General features: G+C 38.1%; 2 protein-coding genes across 2 annotated transcripts; one reads left to right on the top strand and one right to left on the bottom strand.

Annotated features, from left to right (window-relative positions):
• Positions 1–5,771: 5,771 nt before the first annotated feature.
• On the top strand, positions 5,772–10,176 carry LOC143877681 (putative serine/threonine-protein kinase At1g01540). Its single transcript, XM_077379872.1, has 8 exons — positions 5,772–6,406; positions 6,531–6,747; positions 7,282–7,386; positions 7,836–7,958; positions 8,061–8,231; positions 8,354–8,483; positions 8,592–8,801; positions 9,671–10,176. Exons 1-8 carry the CDS (start codon positions 5,998–6,000, stop codon positions 9,824–9,826), a joined length of 1,521 nt encoding a protein of 506 aa, XP_077235987.1. The 5' UTR covers positions 5,772–5,997; the 3' UTR covers positions 9,827–10,176.
• A 10,319-nt stretch (positions 10,177–20,495) lies between these two features.
• Positions 20,496–24,825, bottom strand: LOC143876702 (PI-PLC X domain-containing protein At5g67130-like). Its single transcript, XM_077378393.1, has 9 exons — positions 24,596–24,825; positions 24,414–24,503; positions 24,209–24,331; positions 23,971–24,108; positions 22,556–22,654; positions 22,178–22,481; positions 21,367–21,590; positions 21,108–21,194; positions 20,496–20,807 (listed from the first exon to the last, which is right to left on the bottom strand). Exons 1-9 carry the CDS (start codon positions 24,605–24,607, stop codon positions 20,634–20,636), a joined length of 1,251 nt encoding a protein of 416 aa, XP_077234508.1. The 5' UTR covers positions 24,608–24,825; the 3' UTR covers positions 20,496–20,633.
• Positions 24,826–25,942: the final 1,117 nt, after the last annotated feature.

The raw sequence follows: 25,942 nt of genomic DNA, 5'->3' as shown, positions 1-25,942 counted from the left end.
AAGAATTGTACGGACCACATCATAGGTTGATCTAAACCGTCCATGTGATGGAACACAACATAAATAGGTTGTGCCAGTAAAATAATTTCCATAGGCTAATCCTAGCCCTCCAATCTATAGAGGTTTCGATAATTGTTGTTCCTCTTAAGGTGCCAAGAATTCGTCAATATTTTTACAGGTGTCCTGATTTGTAATATCAAACTTTCCGTAATTTGACCCGGACATAGTGAATAAGGAAAAGTAGTTCCCGATTTCCAACCCGACCCAACTCGATTTGCAATTTCCTCATCCCGACCCAACCTGGTTTCCAATTCGGGTTGGGTTGGGTCGGGTCGGGTCGGGTTAACCCGATTTGATATAGTTAGGGGTGGTTATTCGGTTTAAACCGAACCGAATAGACCGAAATTTGGTAACCGAAATTATTTCGGTTACCAAATTTCGGTAACCAAAACCGAACTGAATTGTGGGAGAAAGAGAGGGAAAAAATCAAAATCTCGGTTTGGATCGGAGGACTAGGATCATCCGATTGAAATGAGTTTTTGAGCACAACCTAATTAAGTTGTGATCAATCAAGTGGACGGTTTTGATCATCCTACGGAGTGCACATATAGCACTTTTTTGGGGAAAAAATGGTTTTCATCCATAATTTCGGTTATTCAGTTAACCGATTTTTATTTTTAGAAAACCGAAACCGAATAGCCGAATAACCAAATTTCCAAAAAAAAAAAAACTAAAACCGAACCGAAAAGAAAAAAACCGAACCGAACCGACCAATTGGATTCGGTTCGGTTCGGTTATTCGGTTTTAACCGAATAATGCTCACCCCTAGATATAGTACCAATTGTTGACAACCTCAACTAAAGCCTGGTTGTTTTGGATTTTGAGAACCAATAGTGAGTCACCAATAATCAGTTTTTAACTCACAATCGGTTCTCAAAATCCAAACCAAACATGGACTAACAATTAACAAAGGGAAATGTTATCCGCACTACTATATTTTGATGATCACACTCGTCACTTTATTAAAGTACGCTATGGCATGCACCGTAGGATTATCCGAACCGTCCATTGTGGACTGTGGAGACTATTTCAATGTTGGAAAAGAAAAACACATATACAGAACTTCTTGAGATGGAACCCAAATTCAGGTTTCGGGTCGGGTCGGGTTGCCCGACAGGCCAACCTGACCTGACTCGATTTCCAATTCGGGTTTATTTTTTCCAACCCAACCCAACCCGATTTGCGAAAAAGCTTAACCCGACACAACCCAAATTCGGGTTGAACCCGACCCGCGTGGGAACATCCAAGTAACAACGATAGTTTCATATTATATATAGTGCTAATGTCCCCACTACCATATTTTATAATGGCACTACTCACCGTATTTTGATGATCGCACTCCTCACTTTATTAAAATGTACGGTATGGCCCGTACCATAGGATGATCCAAACCGTCCTTTAGATGGGCCACTGCCTACATAGGTTGTGTCCCAAAAATAATTTTCATAGGTTGATCCGAACCCTCCGATCTATAGCGGGTTATAGGTTGATCGAAACCGTCCATGTAATGGAACAAAACATCAATCGGTTGTGCCCGTAAAATCATTTCTATAGGTTGATCCTAGCCCTCCAATCGATAGAGTTTTCCATAATTGTTGTTTATCTTCAGGTGCCCGGAATCCGTCAATATTTTGAAAGTGTCTTGCATGAGTAATATAAAATAGTTCTTTCGTCATTGTCATATGTCTTTACCTCTTCTTGGTAGTTTTTTTTTCGTAATTGTCATAGACAGTTACCCTGGTTCGGTACTTTGTATGTAGATTACGATTTTATCCTCAAATAATTTCTCATAGAGATAGATGTTAGATATCAGCAAAGGGGTTAATGGTAAAAGAGTAATGCTGATGTATAAATCTAACAGAAAAAGAAAAGAAATTCCTTTTTTTCATGTTAGATATCAGCAAAGGAGATAATGGTAAAAGAGTAATGCTGATGTGTAAATCTCACAGAAAAAGAAAAAAAATTCCTTTTTTCTCTAGCTATATAGTAGTAGATACATGTGAGCTCATTCATTTTTCTACTCTTCCAGGTCTCATCTTAGTCATGCTCCGAGATCATTAACTAGCATACATGTGGGGTCCACTATCTTCTTCTTCTTTTTTTTTTTTTTTTTTGTCATTATGCTCTCGAGACAGAACCCATTAGCATACAACTCATGATTTTATATCAGCCATAATAAATTTTGGGCTTTGACTCTATGCCTTTGATCTCATTAGTAGATTATTGATTAGTATACATATGTGATCCTTTCGTGTGTGTGTGTGTGTTGGGGGGGCGGAAGGAATTCTACGTAAGGAGAATATAACTAAACTGCTCATTTCCCTATTCCAAAGTAAGAATTATTCCAATAAGAGAAAAACTTTTCCAAGAATTTTTTAAGCTTGTCATAGAAAATAATGGGGAAAAAAAAAGGCTTGTGGGAAAATACTTTCCATGTAGAAAGGCCCTTCCTACTAATCAAACAAGCCCGGATAAAATGATTAGGAAAATTCAGTGGTTGTGATTAGACAATCCTAATTGATGGATAAGTGTATGATTGAATGGATGGTGGTGAATATAATACACTAAAAATAATAGGTAGGCATCCATATAATACACTAACAAAACCTGTCTTGGTATAATACCCTAATCAAGGGAGAGAATCTTACAATGCCTCAAGAAAAGCAGCTGTCGAAAGGAAATCCTCCTCACAAATTCTGCAACATTTCTCCTAAATTACATTAACAACTAAAATATCATTTTCATCACGATAAAACAATCATTATATTGGCCACGGAACGGCCTATATATAGCCCCCCTGCTCCCACCCTCATTGAATGATTTTAGACCATTGTCTTTTAACAATTCAACATTGGGATCAATGGTCACAATTAATCTTCAAACACATGGGCCCATGTACAATGATCACGATTATATTTGTTAATCAAGACAGGTTTTAGACACTTACCATTCAAATCATGTGATGTGAGTGAATCATAGGACATGTTTGGCAACCACAAAAAAATATTCCATGGAAAGTTTGTGGGCCCAATTGTGAAAGAGGAGCTGAGAAGGAGGAAGGGGAGAGACTTAAGACAGCATAGAGAGAGTGGGCCCTCTGTTTGTGAGCCCTCTGTTTGGTTGCCGGGTTTTTTTTGTTCCTGGGAGTTTTGTGGGAGAGTAAGTTAAATTTTGGTCCCATCCCATGTTTGGTTGCCTTTTAGCACTAGGTTTATTTTAATCCCACTCTTGTAATGATTACTTGTGGGGTGAATTTTTTAATCCCACTTTTGTAATGATTGCCTTTTCATCCCATCCCAAGATAACCCCAGGAACAAAAATAAACTCACGAACCAAAAATAAGCTTGAGAAGAATTTTTTTCTACCCAACAGTTCAAGCAACCAAACAAAGGTTTTTTTTTTTCCCACCATATCTCCCGGGGTATTTTTTTTCTCCCACATAATCAAACATGGGATTTTTATTTTACCAGGATACTTCTAGGACTTTTTTTTCCCACCTATCTCCCAGGGTATTTTTTTCTCCCACATAACTCCCAGGAACAAAAAAAAACCCGGCAACCATACAGAGCATAAAAACAGTGGGAAAAAAAGTTTTCTGAGGTTTTTCATGCTAAGCTCACTCCCACCCTAACAAGTCACTTCTTCTCTGCCCGTCACTCACAACTGGCCCCACTAATATTCCATGGAATAATTTCGCATAAGTTTCCAAATATGCCCTTATTGTTGTTGATCCGATGATCCTGCGTCCTTGATCCATAGATTTCTGTAAGTTCTGTCGAGAAAAAGCAAAATAGTTGAATTTTGTAGCCAGTTATCTTTCCTCATTGGGTGTAAGTTTGGGATGGGACCAATACCACCTGGGTTGGGTCATTATATTCTACAAGATCAACAGTCTCGATTTCACATACAAGCCCCTTGTAAGATGAAAGAAAAAATTGCTTCCTACTGTTAACTGTAAAAGTGACTTTCTGCCTAGTCATTCTCAACTTCTTAATGTGCATAAGATCCTAACCGTCCGATCAATATAATCTGACTAATCCAAGATGGAACCCACAAATGAAATGCTAGAAAACCCGGAAATGAAAATAGATTTTTATGAGGATCAAATACAAATACAAAAGGGAAAATTATTAAAAAAAATACAAAGTTTTGTCTAAATTGTGAATAAAGGGTAGTGATTTGAAATTTATAAAAAATGAGAAGATGACTTTTAGGACAAATATACCCCTCCTACCTTTTTTTTCCCTCCACCTTTTTGCACCTATCCCTATGCGCTTATTACCTTCTCACCTACCACCTTCTTCTTCCTCAAGGCTTTTCTAACGTGGAAAACTCCATGTAAGGGTTTTGAAGGTTGTCATTTATAACAGGGTTTCGTATTCACGAGGGTTTATTCATGATAAACTTATCGAAGCAGTGCTACAAAATGCAAAGAAAATGGATTTTGAGCTTAAAATTGAATTTTGTTCTTTTCTCCATTTTCAAGATAAATCCATTTTCTTTGCATTTTTGGATTCTAAAATATCAAAACCAAGCTTCAATTTATGATTGTCTGCATGACACTAAGATCACAACGTATATCCCTATTATCCTTGGAATTATTACTCAATTTGAAGATAAAAATCCTTGGAATTATTCCTATTCTACTGGCTTCCGTCGGAAGTCCGAACAAAACTTCGAACTTCCGAATGGAAGCCAGTATACGTAACCAAATTACTGGTTCCATTCGGAAGTCTGAAGGTTTGTTCGGACTTCCGACGGAAGGCAGTAGATTTGGTTCTCTATTGGTTTCGGGGTATAAGATGTGGTTCCCTACTGGTTCCGGGGTATAATATGTGGTTCCTTAGTGGTTCCGAGGTATAAAATGTGGTTCCGTAGTGGTTCCGGGGTATAAGATGTGGTTCACTAGTGGTTCCGGGGTATAAGATGCGGTTCCCTAGTGGTTCCGGGGTATAAGATGTGGTTCCCGGGTATAAGATGTAGTTCCCTAGTGGTTCCGGGGTATAAAATGTGGTTCCCTAGTGGTTCCAGACTATAAAATGTGGTTCCATAGTGGTGCCGAGGTAGAAAATGCGGTTCCAGGGTAGAAAATGTGGTTCCCTAATGGTTCCGGAGTAGAAAATGTGGTTCCTTAGTGGTTCCGGGGTATAAGATGTGGTTTCCTAGTGGTTCCGAGGTATAAAATGTGGCTCCCTAGTGGTTCCGATGTATAAAATGGATTTATCTTGAAAATGGAAAAAACAACAAAATTCAGTTTTAAGCTCAAAATCTATTTTCTTTGTATCTTGTAACACTGTTTCGATAAGTTTATCAAGAATAAACTCTCGTGAATACGCAACCCTGTTGTAAATGACAACCTTCAAAACTTTTCAATGGAGTTTTCTACTTTAAAAAAACCTTGAGGAAGAAGAAGTTGGTAGGTGAGAAGTTAATAAGTGGATAGGGATATGTGCAAAAAAGTAGAGGGAAAAAAAGGTACGAGGGTATATTTGTCCTAAAAGCCATCTTATTATCTCACCCGATAACACATTTTTTATAAATTTCAAATCACTACCCTTTATTCACAATTTAGACCAAATTTTGCATTTTTTTTAATAATTTTTTCGATACAAAAACAAAAGAGAAAAGCTCTCGCACTCCGAATCCAACCGATCACTTTAATAAATTAAAAAACTTACGAGTGGGGGATCTTGCCATTCCAAAAGTCCCATCATGACAGCTGCTCAACCTTTCTTCCTCACTCTCCTCTCTTACCCTTTTACTCTCTCAAACCCCGACTTCTCTCACTACCCATTCCCATGGTTTCTCTGCAACAAAAAAAAAACCACCTTCTTATTTCCATGCCATTTTTTCCCCTTCCCCAAAATTCACTCCCCCATTTCTCAATACTCTTTAAATTTCTCCAAAACCCATCAACTAAACTAGAAGACTAACAAAATGTCAGACTACAAAACAGCATTCCTAAACGATCAGCTCTCAAAGAAAACCTCCATTTTTGGTCTCCATTTATGGGTTGTAGTTGGAATCTGTGTAGGTGCAGCCTTTGTTCTTCTCCTTTTCCTAATCTCGCTTTGGTTCACCTCCAAACGAAACAACACCAAACCCAAAATTTCCAACACAATCCCAAACATTTCCAAAGAAATCCAAGAAGTCCGAATTGACCGTTCTCGGACCCACCAAATTCTTTCCAACCCATTGCCCGAATCCGAACCCATTGCCCCAATTGAGCGCCAAGCTCTTCTTCTACCCCATGAAGAGGAGAGCCCAATTGGGCATCATAGAATTCATATAGAGATTGGGAAGGATCATAGGATTTCATACCCAGAACGCGCTGGGTCTTCACATGGTAGTGTTAGAATGTGTTAATTATTTTTTCCTTATTATGTTTGTCTTTTTAGTGTTTTATGTAAAGATGAATTAGGCTCTTTGTAATTCATCTAAGATTTGTGAATTTTTTTAAACTTTGTTAGGTAGCGGCGAGAGCCGTTCTGCTGAACAGGTTCCAATTGTGGTCCCTGAGGTCTCGCACTTGGGTTGGGGCCATTGGTATACTCTTAGAGAGCTTGAGGCTGCCACTAATGGGTTTGCTGATGAGAATGTGATTGGGGAAGGTGGGTATGGGATAGTCTACCATGGTCTCTTCGAAGATAATACACAGGTTGCTGTCAAGAACTTGCTCAATAACAGGTACCCACATTGATAATCTCTGTTTTTTTTTGGTTTCATGTGTTAGTAACACACTAACACTTTTTTGTTTATTTTCTTTTGAATTGAGTTAGTTTTTAGGGTTATGCGTGTTGATTTGATCACAATTTTGTTGTGCAAAACAATTAACTTTTTTTTTTTGAAGAAGCAAAACAATTAACTTTAGACCCCCATTTTATTCCAAAACAACGATCGTGATCTTTGTAACCATGCTTTCAAAATCCATTGCTATCAAAGTTGGAAGGAAATACTGTTTTTGATGAAGGCACATTGAAATCATGGAATAATTGAGTGGTTCGGCAAAGTCAATGTGATCCTTGACAATGTCTTCAACTAAATCATTTCGATTTCAATGACAACTCAGACTAGAATTGCAATACTGTTGTTGTATTAGTCCCTCATTGGCTTTGAATGCAGTTTAGAACCAGTATGAGAAGTTGCTGAGCAGTTTATTCTTGTTCGATGGGTTATGAATTTGAAGTGGATATTTGACATTTAATGAAGTTATTTCCACAGAGGTCAAGCTGAGAAGGAGTTTAAGGTCGAAGTAGAAGCAATTGGGCGTGTTCGACATAAAAATCTAGTGAGATTGCTCGGTTACTGTGCTGAAGGAGCTTATAGGTACTGATTCCACTGTCCTCTTTTTCTTCTACCTTGCAGTTTGTACTTGTAGTCAAGGTTTTAAATTTCGGTTTCAGTGTCGGTTTCAGCCACCATTGAAATCAAAATATTTCTGTTTCGGTGGATATTTCGGCCGAAATCATGTAAAATTAGGTTAAATTTTTCGGTATTTTTAAAATTTCCATGGGAATGTCTAAAATTTCGGTGGAAATTTTGTAAATAAGGGTGAAAAACAAAATTTCGGTTGAAATTTCGGAATTTCTGTGAAATACTGTAACAATCCAATTTTTGGTGAATTTTGTTTCGGCATAAATTTAAAACTATGTTTGTAGTATTGCAAGCTAAAAAAGTTCTACAATGATATCTAGTAGTTGTGGTCATTACCTTTTCTACATTGGTTTCTGGCATTGGAAGACAGATATATTGATCAACTTCTTTGCCTATGCTAGGATGCTTGTTTATGAGTACGTAGACAATGGAAACTTAGAACAATGGATACATGGGGATGTAGGGCCTTACAGCCCTCTAACATGGGAGATCCGAATGAACATTATTCTTGGAACAGCAAAAGGGTGTGTTGTCTTTCTTTTATTAATCAATATAAACTCATCTCAGCACTCGTTTATTCAGATTTGTTCAGCTGTTTGTTACATTAGAAACTTAATGATGTGCAGTTTGACATACCTGCACGAGGGACTTGAACCAAAGGTTGTTCACCGTGATGTTAAATCGAGCAACATATTACTTGATAAGCAATGGAACCCAAAGGTCTCTGACTTTGGGCTTGCCAAGCTATTGGGCTCGGAGAGGAGCTATGTCACCACTCGTGTAATGGGAACATTTGGGTCGGTTGAGATTTACTCCTTTTAACTGCTAAACTGTATTTATTTTTTATGATTAAATTTGCCCGACATCCGTGGCTGAGGACTGTCGAGGGGATGATAATTTCCTGTTTCTCTTTTTATAGCTATGTAGCTCCTGAATATGCTAGCACTGGTATGTTGAATGAAAGGAGTGACGTATATAGTTTCGGGATTCTTATTATGGAGATCATTTCTGGGAGAAACCCAGTTGATTACAGCAGACCTCCGGGTGAGGTTAGTATAATTATTAATAGTAAAGAATACTTGTTGATATTGTGAGACTACTGCAAATGCTTTTCAAGGTTGTGCATTTTTCTTTAATGTGGTCATAGTGTTTTCCAGGCCAATTTGGTTGAGTGGCTTAAAACTATGGTTGGGAACCGGAATTCAGAGGGAGTGTTGGATCCTAAGATGCCTGAGAAACCTTCTTCGAGAGCATTGAAGAGGGCTCTTTTAGTAGCGCTCCGATGCGTAGACCCAGATGCGCAGAAGAGGCTGAAGATGGGGCATGTGATACACATGCTTGAAGTCGATGATTTTCCTTTCCGAGATGTATGTGCTCGATTTAAGAACTAGTGAAAAACCTCCAATTTAATGGCATGAAGAGCATCTTTCCAATTTCTTTGATAAATTCCAGTTTGGGTTGTGCCATCTGTTGTCCATTCTGCCCCCTCTTCGTATATCATTTGATATTTTCTGATATTATATTGTTTCCACTTTGTTATGCATTTCCATTTCGGTGTGTAGTACTAGTATACTAGTTTGCTTCCTTCTGTTGTTTTTGTTTCTCTATTAATCTGCATCTGTCTTTTTCTCAGAACTTGAAGAAAAGCAACAAAGCTATAACCAGATAGTCTAGATTTGATATGATGCTCCGTTGTGATATATGAACTTAAAGCAGAAAGATTCACTATGTTATTTCTCACATATCTTTTATTTATACCTGCAATGGGAATATAATGTTGAAGAAACTAACAAAACTCAGTACGACCTAGTTCATGAAACATTAATGCGACAGTACATCCTCTATACCTGCGAAGAGTTTGGCATTCAGTTTGCTATCTTTCCTCCTAGACTATAGAGCCTTAGTTCCATCTTGGACTAACAAATGTTATTCTAGCGTGTCACTAATTTTGGCATCAAGCTGTGCTTTTGGGGCTTCCATTTCTTTTTTCATTCATGTAATAACTTATATAAAGCTGTATTTTATTAGTGTTACTCAAGTAATACCTTCTATTACCCAGAATCCAGATCATTTGCCCTTTTCCTCAGTTTTTTCTTCTATTCATGTGCTTTGTGGCAGACATATATGTGTGCATGTATGATGTTTACATTCATGGGTTTGTTGTTTAAGTAGAAGTTCATGTTAAACGGGAACTAGCTAGTGTGACCCTCATGTGAGATCTGCATGGCACTTTCAGGAGCGTCGAGGCCGAGAACCGGGACGCACACATCATGACAGTCCACTAGAGAATGCGAAATCAACAGAGAAGCGGGCGACAGAGTCAGGCGATAGTAGTGGATATGAAAGCGGGACCCATGGCAACAGGGCAAGGTGGAGAAAACAAGAAGGATAGCTTAATTATCAAGATTTCGGCTTGCATGATTTGGAAGGTCTGATCTTCCTCCACTTCCAAGCTCAAGTAAATGGTGATTTGCCATCCTTTGCATGTTTGTCTCCGTTCAGAGCTGGCCTAAAGCAAATACCGTATCTGTATATGTGGTTGTTTATGCTATTTCTAGCTTTATATCACTTTTGAGCTCTGCTCCATTTACTGTCAATGATTCAATTCAGATGTCCTGATTAGAGTCTATTTCCTAAGAGAGGTTTTGTATCACAAGGTTTACTTTGTATCTTGGAGTTCATTATTGTTCTTTAAGTTTCCATTGGGAAGAACAAGCTCTATCCTATGCTTCCATTTTTTCAGCTTCTTGGGGTTTTTTCGTATGTGTTTTTGCTTTCTAGATACTTTCAGTTCTTTGTCTGCTTTACAAATGCATTGAAAACGATGCACAAAGTAAAAGATATTCTATCATCTTCAGTAGTATATAGGACCACCTATTATAACAACTGGGACAGTAGATGCCTTTGACTCTGCAATATAACTATTTTCTTTTAGGTAAAAATTTGATATTTTGACAGGTATGGATGAACACCCAGAAACAATGGCCACGTTATCGTTCTTAACTTATCTTGGATATGTTTTCTTGTTGAGTGATAATGGAAATACTTTATTGGCCAAAAACAGTAGCAAAAAACAAAGGCAAAAAGAAAAAAAGAACGACGTGTCCTAAAAGAACAAAGCAAAAAATACGACGTGTTTAACTAACTCTCAAAACAATAGGATCACACTCTCAGTGAGGAGGCCAGTCCTATCTGATAGAACTATCCAAGCCATCTACAGGTTATTCGTCTGCCTTCTCATCTGGGAAACCTTGGAAATTTTTGAAGCACTGTTTAAAAACTTCAGAGTGAATTGTCCACTCACCTGAGTCGACTCCATTTTGCTGTGGCTGAGCTCTCATCCAAGTCCAACTTTGCCCTACCCAATCAATCAAAACTCCATTGACTTTTCCGATTTAATGAAAAATTGACCTAATTAAGCATTGACTCGCCCGAGTTGACTCCGTTTTACGTTGGCTGAGTTCTTGTACGAGCCTAAGTTTTGAAACAGTGGCTTGAAGACCGACGATATCTCTCAGCTGATGTCTAGAATAGAAAGATGAAGACTAATGTATTGCTAACACTTGAGTCACAATCAACCAAACTATGCAGATATCACCAGTGATAATTGGAATAAGCGCTCACATGAGAGACATGGCAGAAAACATTTCTAGGAGAAGTATAATGTTACATAGTTTATTTCGTGTTAGAACTAGTCAAATTTCATAATCACAGTATCTAACATCACTGGTAAACATCATGATCTCTTTTATCGCACCAAAATTGGTGGAGTTAGAATGTAAATTAAGATTCTGGTTATGGTTATGGTAAATCTATCGTTCCCATTTCTTTCTCTCTTTTTTCTGAACGGCAAATCTACCATTCCTATTTCTTGTTAAGCTTCTCTTGTCCAATTATAGAAACAAGTTCAGGACCACCAACTTTTAGGCTTGCTATCTCATTGAAAGATGGAAAAAAACCCCACATTGCTGAACAGAATTGATCTCCTGCAGCTCATAGGATCTTAACCTGGACCACCAATTAAAACATAAATGATAAAAGTGAAGATTAGGATGTCACCTACACAGTAGTGACACCCACAAGCTGAGAAATAGTTCAAAGCTTCTCTTGTCAAATGAGAAAGAAGACAATAAATTGAACTCTAATGCCATCACAGTCTATGGAAAGCAACTAGGGTGAGGATTAAATGTAACAGGACTTTTTTCCGATTTAAAGATGTAGTTAGAGTATTTGTCTTATACATGGTGGGGTTGGATTTATTGATAGAGACCCAGTTCACATGGGTGCCTTCTGACAGCAGAGGGGCATTCTCCATGGGGTTGAGGAAGGCTTGTTTGTGAGTTGAGAAACCATGCCAGCTGGAATAGTGTGGGGGTTGGGAAGCTTTGGACCCTCATCAATGAATTTGCAGGTGTGCTTTCTTTGTAGAAAGTCTTTAGGTAGCTTTTTGTCATTTGGGTTCTAACCTTTGCTCTATAGGAGAATGGGTGGTGATGGAAGAGGCCCACCTCAAACACCCTCTTTTGGTTGTTTGGCGTTTGTGTTTATTTCATTTGACTCGTGCTGGAGAGCTCTTGAAATGTATACATTATGTTCATAGTTGGAGAACTGATATTTCCACCCTTTCCTTTCTAGCATGTCCAACCGCAGTGGTCGGACTGTGGTCACCCGTTGGACGGTTGGACCTATGGACCCGATCACATCCACATAATACACATGAGGTCCAAAAAGTGGCTACTAGGAAAGAGCACCAGTGGGCCACTACTAGTTGATATGGGACTCATGGGCCCATGATCTATGTCAATCAACGGAAAAACACCCAAAGAACCTCTTTTATATCGACGGTTTAGGATCAGTTGATCACCCCAGATTCGCAAGTCCAATACAATGTGGCAGAGGCACACCAGATCAATGTTCTTGACCAACGTAATTGTGTATTGTGAAGCCCATATTTCTCTGAAATTGAGCATTTTCCCGGCCAAATGCATGTAGGCGAATGATTTTAGCATTTCTTGCATTTTGCTGTGGATATAGGTGGAGATAATAGGAATACTCTTTTGTGACAATCATTGTTTTTGGACACACTGCCATGTGTACTGCAATCTGGTCCATAGATATTGTTGGACTAACATCATTTCTCAAAATCCAAAACAAACATGGCCCAAATGGGTCTAATACTAGACCCGACCCAGCCTGACTATCCTATTGGATTTGGGCCAAACCTGACCTGATGACAAGATAAACAGTTCCAGAAACCGAGCACAAAACTGGCCTGAATTAGCCGAAATGCTCTAGGCCCATAAAGCAGTTTGGCCTATTGACAACCCTGGCTCGACCTCAACTTTTTTGGCTAGGAATTAGGGATTTGGTGATAACCCTAAGACCTATGATTGTGCATAGGGATTTGGTGATTAGCACCGTATTGGCGGCCCTTGGCGATTAGCACACAAGATTGATGAGATTAGGGATTTGGTGATAACCCTAAGACCTATGCTTGTGCATAGGCGAAGATCGGCGAATACGGTGGGGGATGCACTTGCAAACGAGGATGTGAGTCGGGATTACATATTTTGTGAGGAATTTTTATCTCCTCGGTAGTGTCTTTTCGATTCTTCTGTATCTTCTATTGGTTTTGGTCCTTGACCGGATTGGGGACATCTTGTCCCTGCTGTAATTATGGATTATGAAATAAAATTCTGTTACCTTTTCAAAAAAAAAAAACTTTTGTGGCTAGGAACACAATAACCATTTATTAATTTTTATTAATATGGGGCAACTAATGGAATTAAGAAAGAGCTTCATGTTTCAACATATCCTTAAATTTGAGTCAATCCATCAGTTTCTATACAGGATAATAGCTATAATAGTCAAGTATCCAATTCCCAATTATATAGTTGATGACTTCCAAAGAGAACTTCATGTTCCATTTGCAAAGAAGATTTACTCAAAGCATTCTTATTGTAAATAAGAACCAGTTTTGGGTTCCAAAGAGAGCTTCATGTTCCATTTGCAAGAAAAGGTTTACTCAAAGCATTCTTATTGTAAATAAGGACCAATTTTGGCATCCAAAGAGGCAGTAAGGTTAATCTATCTTGCGACAAGAAAACAAACAAAATGTTTTGGTAGTGGAACCCTAGAGTGGCTAGGGGAGCGGTGAGATGTGATAGTTTAGTCATTCGTAACATTTGGATTAGGAGATTCTTTTTTTCCCTAAGGTTTTACTGTTCTCAAGTGGAAGCCTACAACTTGTCGTCTGGCTGGAAAATGCTTCAGGAACATTTCCAAATTCATGTCCCTTGAACAGTCTGTGATAGAAACTAGTTCATCACTCAAAGATGGGTTTGTAACCATGAGGGGTGTCGATAACAAAAAAACTCGTAGGCGACAACGATCATGTGAGACTAACATGTGTGAGGCAAACTGGTGGACCACGGTGACGCGAAGGGACGGGAGTCTTCGAATCACTAACTTGTGTGGGAAAATGCCACATTGCTGGATCAGCTCAACGACACCAAGAAAGGAAGAAGATGAAAATTGTAATGGTCCCAATGATGTAACAGTTTGTTTTGGAAGCATTTCAAGGGTGACCCTTGTGTTAGGCTGGTTCCTGAGTTCAGACAAGTTTTCATTTGTAAGAATTGTTGGGTCTTCTTCAAACCAACTGTTTGTTTTTTTTTCGTTCTACAATCAAACATCAAAATAATAGAGAGTAGGGACCTTAGGAATTCTAATACATCCTCATCATATGTTTTTTCATGTGGATACTTCGAATTGGATAAATTTCAAGATGATAGAATGTTTAACAACCAGCTTTGTTGGTTTCCTGAAAATATCATATGCCTTCTGGTAGTGAACTGTAAAGTTAGTCAGAGATTCGCCACCAGTGTCTTTTGTGGGAATTGTAATCTGCATTGGTCACAGGATTCCCATATAATTGGGTGGATTTTTACTTGGGCTATGTTTCTTTGAGGTAAAATTGTCGTAAAACAAATTTTATGCCAATTTTTATATGGAAAATTTTCGTAAAATCTGCATTGGGTTAGGATCATCCGATGGAGCTGATTTTTGGGTAGAGTCTAATAACAATAATGTTGCAGCAAGTACCCGCCACTAGAAATCCGGTACTGGAAACTACTCCATGCAAACAACAACAAATAGCCTCCGGCAATCCTTGGAATTAGTCCAAACGAGTGTGTGCACAAATCAAGTGTTTAGTGAAATAAAGAAAGGAAACAAGAGACACAAAATATTCACGTGGTTTGACACTTGGCCTACTCCACGGGCAATCCGGCAAGTAAAGATTCACTATCAATGATGGAAAATACAAACAAAGGTTAAAACCCTTACCTGTCTAACAATTGTAAAAAGCCCAACCAATACCCTCTTCTTGAAACCCAAGCAAAAACCCAACTCCCTCTTTACAATATTTTCACAACCCAAAAACACCATAAAAGGAACCCAACAACCTTGATCAAATTCTTGCAAGAGTAGAAGAAGAAGAAACCCTGGAGAGAGAAAACCCTATTCTTGTAGAGAAAAGTCCCAAATCCCCTTCTTTAGAATAATAACCCAACTAAAGATAAAATCCTCTTTAGTAGATTTTTTAACACATTCCAAGAATGCCACTTCTTAAAAAGGTTATTCCAAGTGATTTTATATCACTAAACCAACAAATAAGACCCAATTATAGGCTCCACCCATATTTTTCAAAATATATTATACGTCCCACACCATAGAATGATCCAAATCGTCCATTTGATGGGCCACAATGTAAATAGGTTGTGCCCCAAAAATTATTTTCATAAGATGATCACGACCCTCCAATGCATAGAGGTTTCCATAATATACAGTTTCTCTTTAGATCGGAGGGCTAGGACCATCCTATGGAAATGATATTTTGGGGCAGAACCTATTTACGTTGTGGCCCATCAAATGGACAGTTTGGATCATCCTATGGTGTGGGCTGTATAGTTCATTTTAAAAAACATGTGTGGGGCCGATCTTGCTCAAAGATTTAAAATCCAATTTATCCCTGCCCTTGAATATTTGTACTTAAAATCTAATTTGGTAATCATTGACCAAAACAAATCTCAAATACCAGGGCCGAATTAATAAACCCAATCAATCTATTCAACTAAGATCACATGGAATAAACTAATTCCATTAAAAAAAACTCCAATATGAGCCGAAAATTGGGGCTAGTTGTTCATCCTGGACCAAAATCCAATCCCATCAGACTCTTCTAGGAGCGATAGTTACTATGCATCTTGCATGGGCCCTATTACAAACTAGAGATACATTATGTTAAATGATACATTCGACCCCTTTTCTTCCCTAGGCTAGCCGTCTAGCTTATTTATAACTCCTCTTTTTATGCTACAAGGTGTTGGCCGGGGAAGAAAAGGAGGCGAATCTATCGCTTCAAATAAATTATACATATGTAAAATTAATCACTCATGGACCCATCATAATGTAGTCAAATGTTCCATGTTGCAGCCTTAATTAGCCCTATTGCATGCTAATCTTACGATCTTGTCAATGACAGTGATCTAATATACATAGATGATCGTATGTGTGTTTTTTTTATTATCAGAACCGTTGATATGATGAGAATTTAGAGGGCTACCTCGTGGGTCCAGGTCTGAGATCTCATTCAGATGATTGAAGGGTGCTAAAATCAATGGATTCATCTAGAAAAAATTTTATCATTAAAAAAACTCCTAGAAAATTATTTTTCATCTGGCTTGATCAGAAGCGTAAAATCTTGTGATGAGGGTGGGATTAAGTGTAATAAGTAGGACTTGTAATGCCAATAATATTCATGGATGCAATTGCCATAGTCTAAAACGATACTTCTGAATAATGACTTTGAGGTGCCTAGGAAGATGGGCCTATTTCAGGCAAGGTTTAAAATTTCGGTTGGTTTTGGACCCTGAAATTGGTCCTGGTACAAAACCCAAATTCAATATTTTATTCAATATTAAATTTCGGTGAAATATTAAATTAATATTTAAAAAATAGATTTTTTGGGTCAAATTTCGGAAAAACCGAAATTTCGGCCGAAATAAATGACTGTTTCGGTTTTGGGTCATTTCGGTGTCGGTCTCCACCGAAATCTGAAATTTTTAAAACCATGATTTCGGGGGGGGGGGGGGGGTCTCTAGCAGCTGTACAAAGAAACATAAAAAATGATCTTTTTTATTAATCACAATACGACCCATTGCTTTTTTTTTGGGTAGACTGACAAACATTCTTCATCTAACACTATTTGCACCTAATAAAATAGCGCTTCTTGAGAGATTATATCTTGTTTGGGCGCATCTTGATATCATTTTCCTGAGCTTTTATATGGTGTAAGGCCTTATATAAGTAACAACTATACGGTGGAAGTACCACGCTTGCACCATATAATTAAATTTCTCCATTTTCCTATTACCGTGGGGAGACATTATATAGTGTTTGGGCGTGAAGTCTAGTATTTTTTTCAAAAAGCACAGGGGGCGAAACTTCAAAGGATGATCTCAACCGTTCATTTATTTGGCCACAACGTAAATAAGTTTTGCACGTAAATTGTCTCCATAGGATGAGCCTAACCCTTCGAGATCGCACATTATAGAAACCTCTATAGATTAAAGGCGTAGGATCACGTCCGAGGCTGGGGGGTCCCCTTATCACGCCCTATTAATGCCCCTATGAGTCAGTTTAAGGCAAGGAAAAGAGTTCCATTAGTCCAGTTCTAGTTCCGGAAGTGGTGAGTTTCTCATTGCCCTATTAATATGGGGCAAGCAAGGCTCTTTTTTTTTTATCTTAATAGGCTGAATAGGCAGTCCCGGTCCTCCCGGAGCAAGAGCCATTAAGTAATAGGAGTGGGGAGGCTTACGTAATAGGGCGAATTCATCGTTTAAGGATTTAGAGATTGGGGACGAAATGGAAGGGCTGTGACTGCAAGCTCCCTTCCACTCTGGTGTAGTTGTAGTTTGTCTACAACCGCCAGAAGCGAAAGAATGAGTTTACATAGCATCCCAAGGAGATGATTTACGAGGTACAGCCTCTTTACTTTGTGGTCCGAAAAATGAACGATTTGGATCATCCTCTGATTATGCACTTCATGCAAACACAGCATATAAAATCTCTCCAGTATGATCTTTATCTTAAAAATGAGAGTTTATTGGATGCCTGCACGTATTTGTGAGTATATTTCAAAAGGTATAGTTGGTCCAAATCATCTCCAAAAGATTATCTTAACCCTCCAATAGGTAGAAGGATGGCACATTATAGAAATTCTACGGCTAGGCAGGTTAGGATTATCCGTCGGTAATGATCTTTAGGGCCTAATCTATTTACATTGGGGTGATCCAAATGAAAGGTTTGAATCTTCAAATAAGGTAGGCCTGCTGTAATTCTTAAAAATATGCAAAGTACGCCTGGACATCATACAAAATCTCATATAATCTAATTAAGATAAGGGAGATTAAGGAGCTGCCGAAGCTACTCTGCCATTTGACTCGGATTAATCTATGGCTATATATATAACTAGAAAAAAAGGGTTGTTGAGCTACTCTGCCATTTGATTTGGTTTAACCTACACTAAATAACTGGGGTTTGCTAAAACGCTTTAAAAATTCAAATATCTCAATAGATGTCAAATACCTTATGTAACAAATTAAGGGGCCGTTTGGATACGCGGATTTTAGAATCCTGGATTTCATCAAAATCATGAATGGGAGACGAGAAAAAGGAGACCAGCCGTTGTTTCTTGATTTCTCACCCTTCTTTCCGACAGCAAAAGACCAGGCGATCGTCCCATCTTTCCAGGTTCTAGAAATCTCAAGATGCAGGAGAGATTTCTAAAACCTGGATTTCTTACTTGAAATCCAAGAACCGCTGTCAGGACAGCATACAACAGCTTGATCATGAACCCTCTTTTACATTGTTTTCAAACTAAAACTTGGATTCTAAAATCTGCGTATCCAAATGGCCCCTATAAAGGAATCATTTTTTTGATGGGTAAGCTGGGGTTAGGCATACCCCTACCAATATATTAAACAAAGAAAGATGATACAATAGCAGAAGCAAGCCCATTGCCCAATCCTGAGAACATTGTCTAAGGAAAAGGGTAGAACAACTAGGGTCACGATACCCTTGAAGACAAAATCAAAACAGGCAAGAGAAAAGAACCACAAGAGCTGGATTTGTGCAATTGGTGAGGTGGGACATACGTGATCCCTAGAGCAAGATCCATACTCAGGTGAAGTGATGCAGGTGCATCTAGCAGCATCAAGAGATCCACGCTCAAGATCGTCAGAAACTTGATCGGACCGTCAGAATCCCTCAGATTAGAAGATATTATACGGCGCTCAAATCAACGGTCCACGTTGATTACTACTCTTCAAAAGAGTCCTATTTTACTTTGCTTTTAATTAGGATTTGCATTAATTATTTTTAGCAATAGTCTTTAGTAATTTTCTGTAGTTGGGACGTCCAAAGAAAATTATAATTAGGAGTTTTAGCGTTTTAGAAGTTCTTTTGAGCTTTCCTTGTTTTAGAAACTTGTTTTGGAAAGTGTTACACGTGCAATAGAATAGGGATTAGTTTAGTCTTTTATTATCTTGTTTTAGTAGGTTTAGGAGATCCAAAGCAAAATCTATAAATATCCCTTTGTATACGGTTTGATTAGCTTCTGAATAATAAAAATTGAGTTGCCGATTGTTGCAAGTCAACTGCTACTTGACGTTGTTGCCCCGAGTCCCGCCAGAAAGCCATCTTCGTCCCTAGTTTTAGGCCCTAATCTACAAGCCCTTCATTCCACCCTGTAGTAATACCAACTGAGACCTCCTTCAGCCTTTATTTTCTTTGACCGAGACCCCTTGTAAAGCCCACTTTCCAAGCCTCTACCACTAACCTTTTGTAGCAGCCAGTAGAAACCTGTGCCCAAACCTCCTCCTTTCATCCCTTGACCAACCCAATAGACCTTTAATTTAGTTACCTAAATACACTAACCCTTTTAATAACCCATTAACCTTAACCCAACAAACATTGCTTCTTATTTACCCCCAACAACTATTCACCTAACCGATCCTACAAGTGAAAACATCACAGCCTCATCTTTCCAATATTGATTCTTGATTCCCTTACCTAACATCCATCTTGTTAACCGGCCCATACTTGCTTTAAAAGTTTTTGAAATAATTCAAGAACCTGTTACTTATTAACTAGTCCACATCCCTACTCTTGCCCTACATAATTAGGTATCCCTACTCTTGCCCTACATAATTAGGTATCCGTAATTTCGCTTCCGCTATCCACTATCCGCGCCCTGCGTCATGAATAAGGGAATCTACCGTTCAAAATAAACAAATTAAGAGCCCATTTGGATACCTCATATTTTGTATTTGGATTTGCAATTGAGTTTTGAATACAAATTGAATAGATCCTCCAGTTCATGTTGAGGGAGACAGGAAAGGGAAGGGGGTACTTCCTACTGAGGGGAGATGTTGAGGAGCAAAGAGGGTGAAGGAAACTACCATATCTGTGGATTTCCAATTACTTATTTCCACAGCATATTTGGAAATCTGATTTTTTTTCACTGTCAATCGCTGATTTGGAAATCAAATGATTTGATCCAGATCCAAATCACAACACAAAAAGGGCTGCAAATGTGAGAAATCCAAATCAAAATCTTCTCAGCATCCAAACGGGCCGTAAGGGAATCTATTGATCATCTATTCTATATTAAATGAAAACTTGGTTAGCACTGTATGTTATTTAAAACCTTATAAATTTAAACATTTGTTATTTAAAACCTTATAATTAACAAATTTTAATTTCTTTAGAAAGGGCTAGGTCGTGATCAATGGTGACAGAAAGATTTGAGGGGTCCCATGTGGGGACACGTTTGTACATTCAAAACCGTTGAACTTGTACAACATCATGAGATGAAGACCGACATGGTCTTGGTTCCATGATCGAACATCCCATGCGTAAGACTAAGAAAACAACAACAAAAACAAAAGCTAAGCTGATTTAAATATTTTATACAAGTAAATTTCTAGGATAAAGGATAAACAAAACCCAGGATTTGTTTATTGCATTTCCACCAACAACTTCGACAAACAAATGGGTTAGCTAGCAACCACCTTCATCAATTGAGATTCTTTTGCTATTAAAGATAAGGCAAGATTATAAAACAATTAAAAAAATCATAACAAGAGCAACATGGCCACGGACCCTGTCTTAAACAACCACCTAAACAACCACCTCCATGTGAAAGTATTCCTACCCAAGACAGCACCTGACTTTTGTGGTAGTTGATTAGATGGTTGAGGTGCAGGACTCGCCTCAGGAAGGTCGCATACACCAAAGCTGGAATTTGCCTGCCAAAAGACTCAAAACATAAGTCAAATAAGGGTTAGAATATGACTATGTTCCTTATTAATCTCCCCAAAGACTTAAAAAATACCCATCATTTCGCTACTCAATAAGTTGTTAATTTCCCCAAAGACTTACAACAGCCCATTATTTAGATACTCAATAAGGTGTTAATTTCCCAAAAGACATTTAAAAAAAACCTATATTTAGCTACTCAATAAGTTGTTAATTTCCCAAAAGACTTGAAAAAACCCATCATTTAGCTTCCCAAAAGAAATTGTAAGTTGCAGAGTATAATTAATTACCTTGCAATAGGCAATATTGCTACACCCGCAGGCTAGATGACCATTTGCCACATCTGTAGCTTCTGGGGCCCCGCCTCCATCACTTCTCTGCAATCGAAAGCAAACATATAGAGACCAAATATATAAGACAGAACATCCCATGATTAGGAAGTCAAAAATGTAATAGAATTCTTAATCATTCTTTTATTTTATTTTATTTTTCTTCTATTTTTTTTTCTAGACTTCATGAATTTTAACAAAGAGGCCAATCAAATATTACCTTGTAGTAATCCACAGCTATGAAGTTGGGCCATCGTTTGCCTGCCGAGTCATAACAAGTGTTCATCATGGAAAGCAGTGGAGCCGAATTATCCTTGCAAGCCCTTGCTAAAGCTGGGGTATCAGGAAAATAGTTCACTAAAACAAGTGATCTTGTTGCTGTGTTCATGGGAGGTGATTCTGCACGATTCGGACAGGAACCTACTTTCATCCCACCATCTCCATCTGCATTTCAGTCACGCCATCAAAACCAATGAAATAGCACGAACCATAAACTTAGTCAAGGACTAAAAAGAAAAGGCTAAACAGATTTACATGCATTACAGGGATGAGTAATGCTAAAGTCATCGTTCCTATGTCATTTTAATCCTTGTTTTTGTGAATATTCATGTTATGTATTCCAAATGCAAATTGGCTCAGAGAACAATAATAAGACTTTGTATATTCCAATCCCCATCTTTCAGTGATATCTCCAATGAAAAATAACTTGTTTGTGAATATTATTTCTGCTCTCAGTTAATGTAACTTTTGTTAGTTTGGCTACAAAGTTTAAGGAACTCTTTGGAGTTTGGATACCTCTAAAAATTATTTGCATATAATTATATATAAATGATTTTAAAGTTAAATATAATTATTTTCAAATAATGCTTATAATATAGTCTTAGAGATGGTAGAGTAAACAACTTCCAAAGAGGCCTTAATGTCGCATTTGCAAATTAAACTAAAATAATCTCATTTGATAAGAGCTAAATTTGTAAGCATCAAAAGAGGCTCTAATTGTATGTACATTTACAAAAGGAAATCGGGCTTACATTGGTTTTCTACCATGTATCTCCATTGATAGGCAATACCCTCAGAAGCCTCCTTGGCTGATTTTGAGGTGAAGACCAAGAGACGCTGATTCTTACTAATCATATCATCTATCACAGGCCAATCCTCACCATTTTTTGGCATACTAGACACTGGAAACCAAAATTTTCTTAGGCCAGCGGCATTGAAGAGCTTGGTTAGGCCTTGAGGGGATGTGACATAGTCTTCGATGATGATGGTAATGATCTCCGAAGGGTTTGCATCAAGAAACACTTGAATCTCTTTCAGCGTATTAATAGCAGGTTGCTGATTATTAATCAAATAAGTTAATCAGACTTCAGTCCATTAATTGGATCAAGTGGAATCAGAGATATACTTACGAATGCCGTGGCATTGTAGCATACGCCACCAAAGGAGTGGCACAACCAAATGTCGCCGAGGAAGTCATACATATCAAGCATCAATCCTCTAACACCATTCTGCAAACAAAGTAGCCCTCATGAAAGAAAATTCAAAAAGCTTTCAAGTAACAAAGTAGTTAAAAAGCAAACCAGATTTCCGCAACATTAAAGTCGTATTTATCTATAAAAAAGGAGAAGAATCTTTCTTCTAAAACTGATCCTTACTTGCTAGAAACCGAGAGATCAAAGGCGTTGTAGAGAGAATAAGAAAAATATCTTAAACAGAGCCAAGTGCAGGTCACTTAAAAAGGGCTAAGGGCCTCTTTGGATGCCACCAAAACTGATCCTTACTTGGAAATAAGATCATTTGAAGTCAAGCTTATTTGCAAATGGGACATTAAGGCCTCTTTGGGAGTTGTTTACTATATCATTTTTAAAAGCGATATAATCATTATTTACAAATAATCATATCTAACTTCAAAATTGCTTGCATATAAGATTATATGCAAATATCAAATAGGCCTTAAACCAGCTAGCCATTTGACTCACCCAAAATTCTTTTGATGGGACAATAACAACCGTCACCTACAAATGGATGCAAAAGCCAGAAATAACCATTGTTCACATTCTACAGGCAAAAGTCCATCGATCAGAATGTTAAGATTGTACAATCACTGCAATTTGTGGGCGCCCACAGGACGAACGGTTCGATTCGTACCCATCCGTTTAAGATTGGACAATAATAACGAAAAGTGGGCCCAGTTTACCATCAATCTTCACATCGATGGCCATTTCATCAAATCCCTTATTCAATGTCATCTATGTATGCTTAGTTTTTCACATCGATGGCCATTTCATCAAATCCCTTATTCAATGTCTTCTATGTATGCTTAGTTTAGACACTAAACACATCACAACTAACTCAAAACTTTAGAAGTAACACTTTACCTACCTTTCACCGACCCATCATGTAAACATCATTCTGTCAAGATAAGTAGGAAACACTCCTCAAGATAAGACGGTAGAAGGCCTTAACAGGTATTAATTCTCAAAAAGAGAAACAACCATTTAACGGCAGGGATCCACAGCCAATAGTTTGATTATTTTCTAAGGCCCTGTTTGGATTGAAAGAAAAACATTTCTAATGGAAAAGTTATTCTTTTTATTTCCATGAATTAGAGGGAAATGAAATAATTATGGTTAATCTAGAGCGATGACATCATAAATTAAGTTATTTTTTTCGTCTAAAAGAGTGGAAATTTTAGAAATATTTTTCCTTTCCAAACTTTTCCAGAACATTCCTACAATCCAAAGTTCCAAACAAGGCGTAGAGAAAATTAAAAGAAGAAAAAGACCCAAAAAAAAGAAAAATGAAAGATAGCTCAAAACCTTACATTGAGCTGACTGGTTATTGAATCTTGCTGGTTTGTAGGAGAAATCGGAATGATTCCCAAAGGTGATCTTTCTCCCAAAATAGCATAAGCGTTATGAGTAGTTAGCCACGAATATCGATTGAAAGGTAGCCCCATCACCTTCAAAAACGAAAAAAAAAAAAAGAGAAGAAGAAAAAAGGAGATATTTGAGAAGAGATAATGAAAATGCCTAAATGTTGCAGCTATTCTTTTTAGCTACCTTTGATTTGGGATCCAACGGTTGGATCCGAGTGCATCTCGGTTGAAGCCCCCCGTTGGCCACACATGTCTCACAGTGTAACCCTTGGTCACAGTTTCCATCCACAGCACAGATCTGTCCTATCTGAGAAAAACAGAATAGTGAGAATGAGAAGAAAAAAATCAAATTTCTTTCTTTTGAGTTTTGAGAGATAAAGAGAGAGAACCTTGTTTGCAGAGGCAGAGGTGAAGAAATGAGCTGAGAATAAGAGAGCAAATGTAACTGCGAAGGAGCCATTTCGAAGAAAGTCGAGTCTCTGCAAAATGGTTGAGTTAGGGTTTTTATGTTGCAGAGAAAGGAAAAACAGAGAAATGCGATGAGAGAGAGAGAGAGAGAGATGATTAATGCCTGCTTCTTCATCTTGGTCGATCTTCGTGGCTTGTCTCGATTTATCTTTCTCTTTCTCTCTCTAGGGTTTTTGCTTTTACCTGTAGGGATTTTTGAAGGAGTGTTTGATTAAATTTATATGAGATTTAGGAGGAGGAGAGGGAATGAAACAAGCTTCTGTCTTCTGCGACTCCGTCTCAGCACGAGCGAGACAGGAGAATGGATTTTTTCTCGGCCTCGCTCTCAACTTTATTATTTGAAAACTACGTTATTAATTTCTCATGCAGTCATGTAACTACAATACAAATAATAAATGATGATCTTCATCATGACTCCCCACATGTTGGTTAATCTTAACCATCAATTTTTGGGTCCCACATTTGGACATCCACGAGACCGCTGATATTTCGATGGCACGAGACTTTGTTAGAACCACGGGCTAGTAGTATCGTTCCATTGCGATTTGCGGTGGGGTGAAGGTCAGATCAGCGGATCTAATGACATCTACTTGTTGCACTTGGGGCCCAAAAAGCCTCTAACGCAAAAGACCCCGAGTGGTTCTTTTTTAGCTTTTTTCGAATCACTATTTGAACACGTCCGTCCCATACGGGCATAGTGATTTTAAATGTTGATCTCTAGTGGGCCATCATCAACATGTCTTCCATTGTGACCCAGAGAGCTAGGGAAATGCGTAGTTCCACTATTAAACTTGCCGACCAAGTCAGTTGCGTTATTTTATTTGGGGAAATAATATATTCAGCTCCTTTTCTTCCCCGGAACACCCCCTTGTAGTGAGGTGACCCGGGGTATAAAAGAAGATTAATAATTTAATATATCAATCACTTCCCCTTACTTTTACTTTTACTATTTCCAAATCCGTTGCTTAAATTGGCAGGGTTAGCAATACCAATTTTCCTCTTCTTTTTCAGTGGTTGAAATGTCTTACGCGTTGTGTGAAGGAGGGATGAAACTTGTAATTTGCTACAAAACATATTCCAAGTTTTTACTGGGTCGGCATTTGTCTCTTTTGTTGGTAGGAAATTGAGATTCTCAACTCTCAACCACTACTTTATTGCTAAAGACCAACGCATCTTTTCCATCACTTTTGTATTTCTTTTCCTAAAAATGATAATATTTGCAGACTTTCATTTGCCTTTTCTTAAAAATAACTTTATTTTGAGGAAAAGGCGAAAGGAGGTGGAAATATCATTTCCCTTTACGCAAAATTTGCACTCATAATACTCATTGGGTTTCAGTTTCACACCCGAGTGACCTGTGCTAAATATCTGAGTCGGAAGCCTCAGATTTTATGTGGTGTATGGACGTGTAGCCTAGTATTTTTCAAAAAAGTAATGTACGGCTGACTTC

This window comes from Tasmannia lanceolata, unplaced genomic scaffold (assembly GCF_043159265.1).
Source record: "Tasmannia lanceolata isolate RefF3 unplaced genomic scaffold, GAP_Taslan_0.1 ptg000005l, whole genome shotgun sequence".
Lineage (NCBI taxonomy): Eukaryota > Viridiplantae > Streptophyta > Magnoliopsida > Canellales > Winteraceae > Tasmannia > Tasmannia lanceolata.
The sequence above is the reverse complement of the archived record's forward strand: the minus strand, read 5'-3'. Positions and strand labels throughout refer to the sequence as shown.

Bases quoted from the DNA above. Each gene is read 5' to 3' on its own strand.
- LOC143876702 (XM_077378393.1), bottom strand. The intron at 24,332-24,413 runs GTTCTCTCTCTT...TGTTTTTCTCAG, and splicing joins CCTCTGCCTCTGCAAACAAG to ATAGGACAGATCTGTGCTGT. The intron at 21,591-22,177 runs GTAAGCCCGATT...ACTGAAATGCAG, and splicing joins ATACATGGTAGAAAACCAAT to ATGGAGATGGTGGGATGAAA.
- LOC143877681 (XM_077379872.1), top strand. From the start codon at position 5,998: ATGTCAGACTACAAAACAGCATTCCTAAACGATCAGCTCTCAAAGAAA. The intron at 6,407-6,530 runs GTAGTGTTAGAA...AAACTTTGTTAG, and splicing joins ACGCGCTGGGTCTTCACATG to GTAGCGGCGAGAGCCGTTCT. The intron at 8,802-9,670 runs GTATGTGCTCGA...TGGCACTTTCAG, and splicing joins ATGATTTTCCTTTCCGAGAT to GAGCGTCGAGGCCGAGAACC.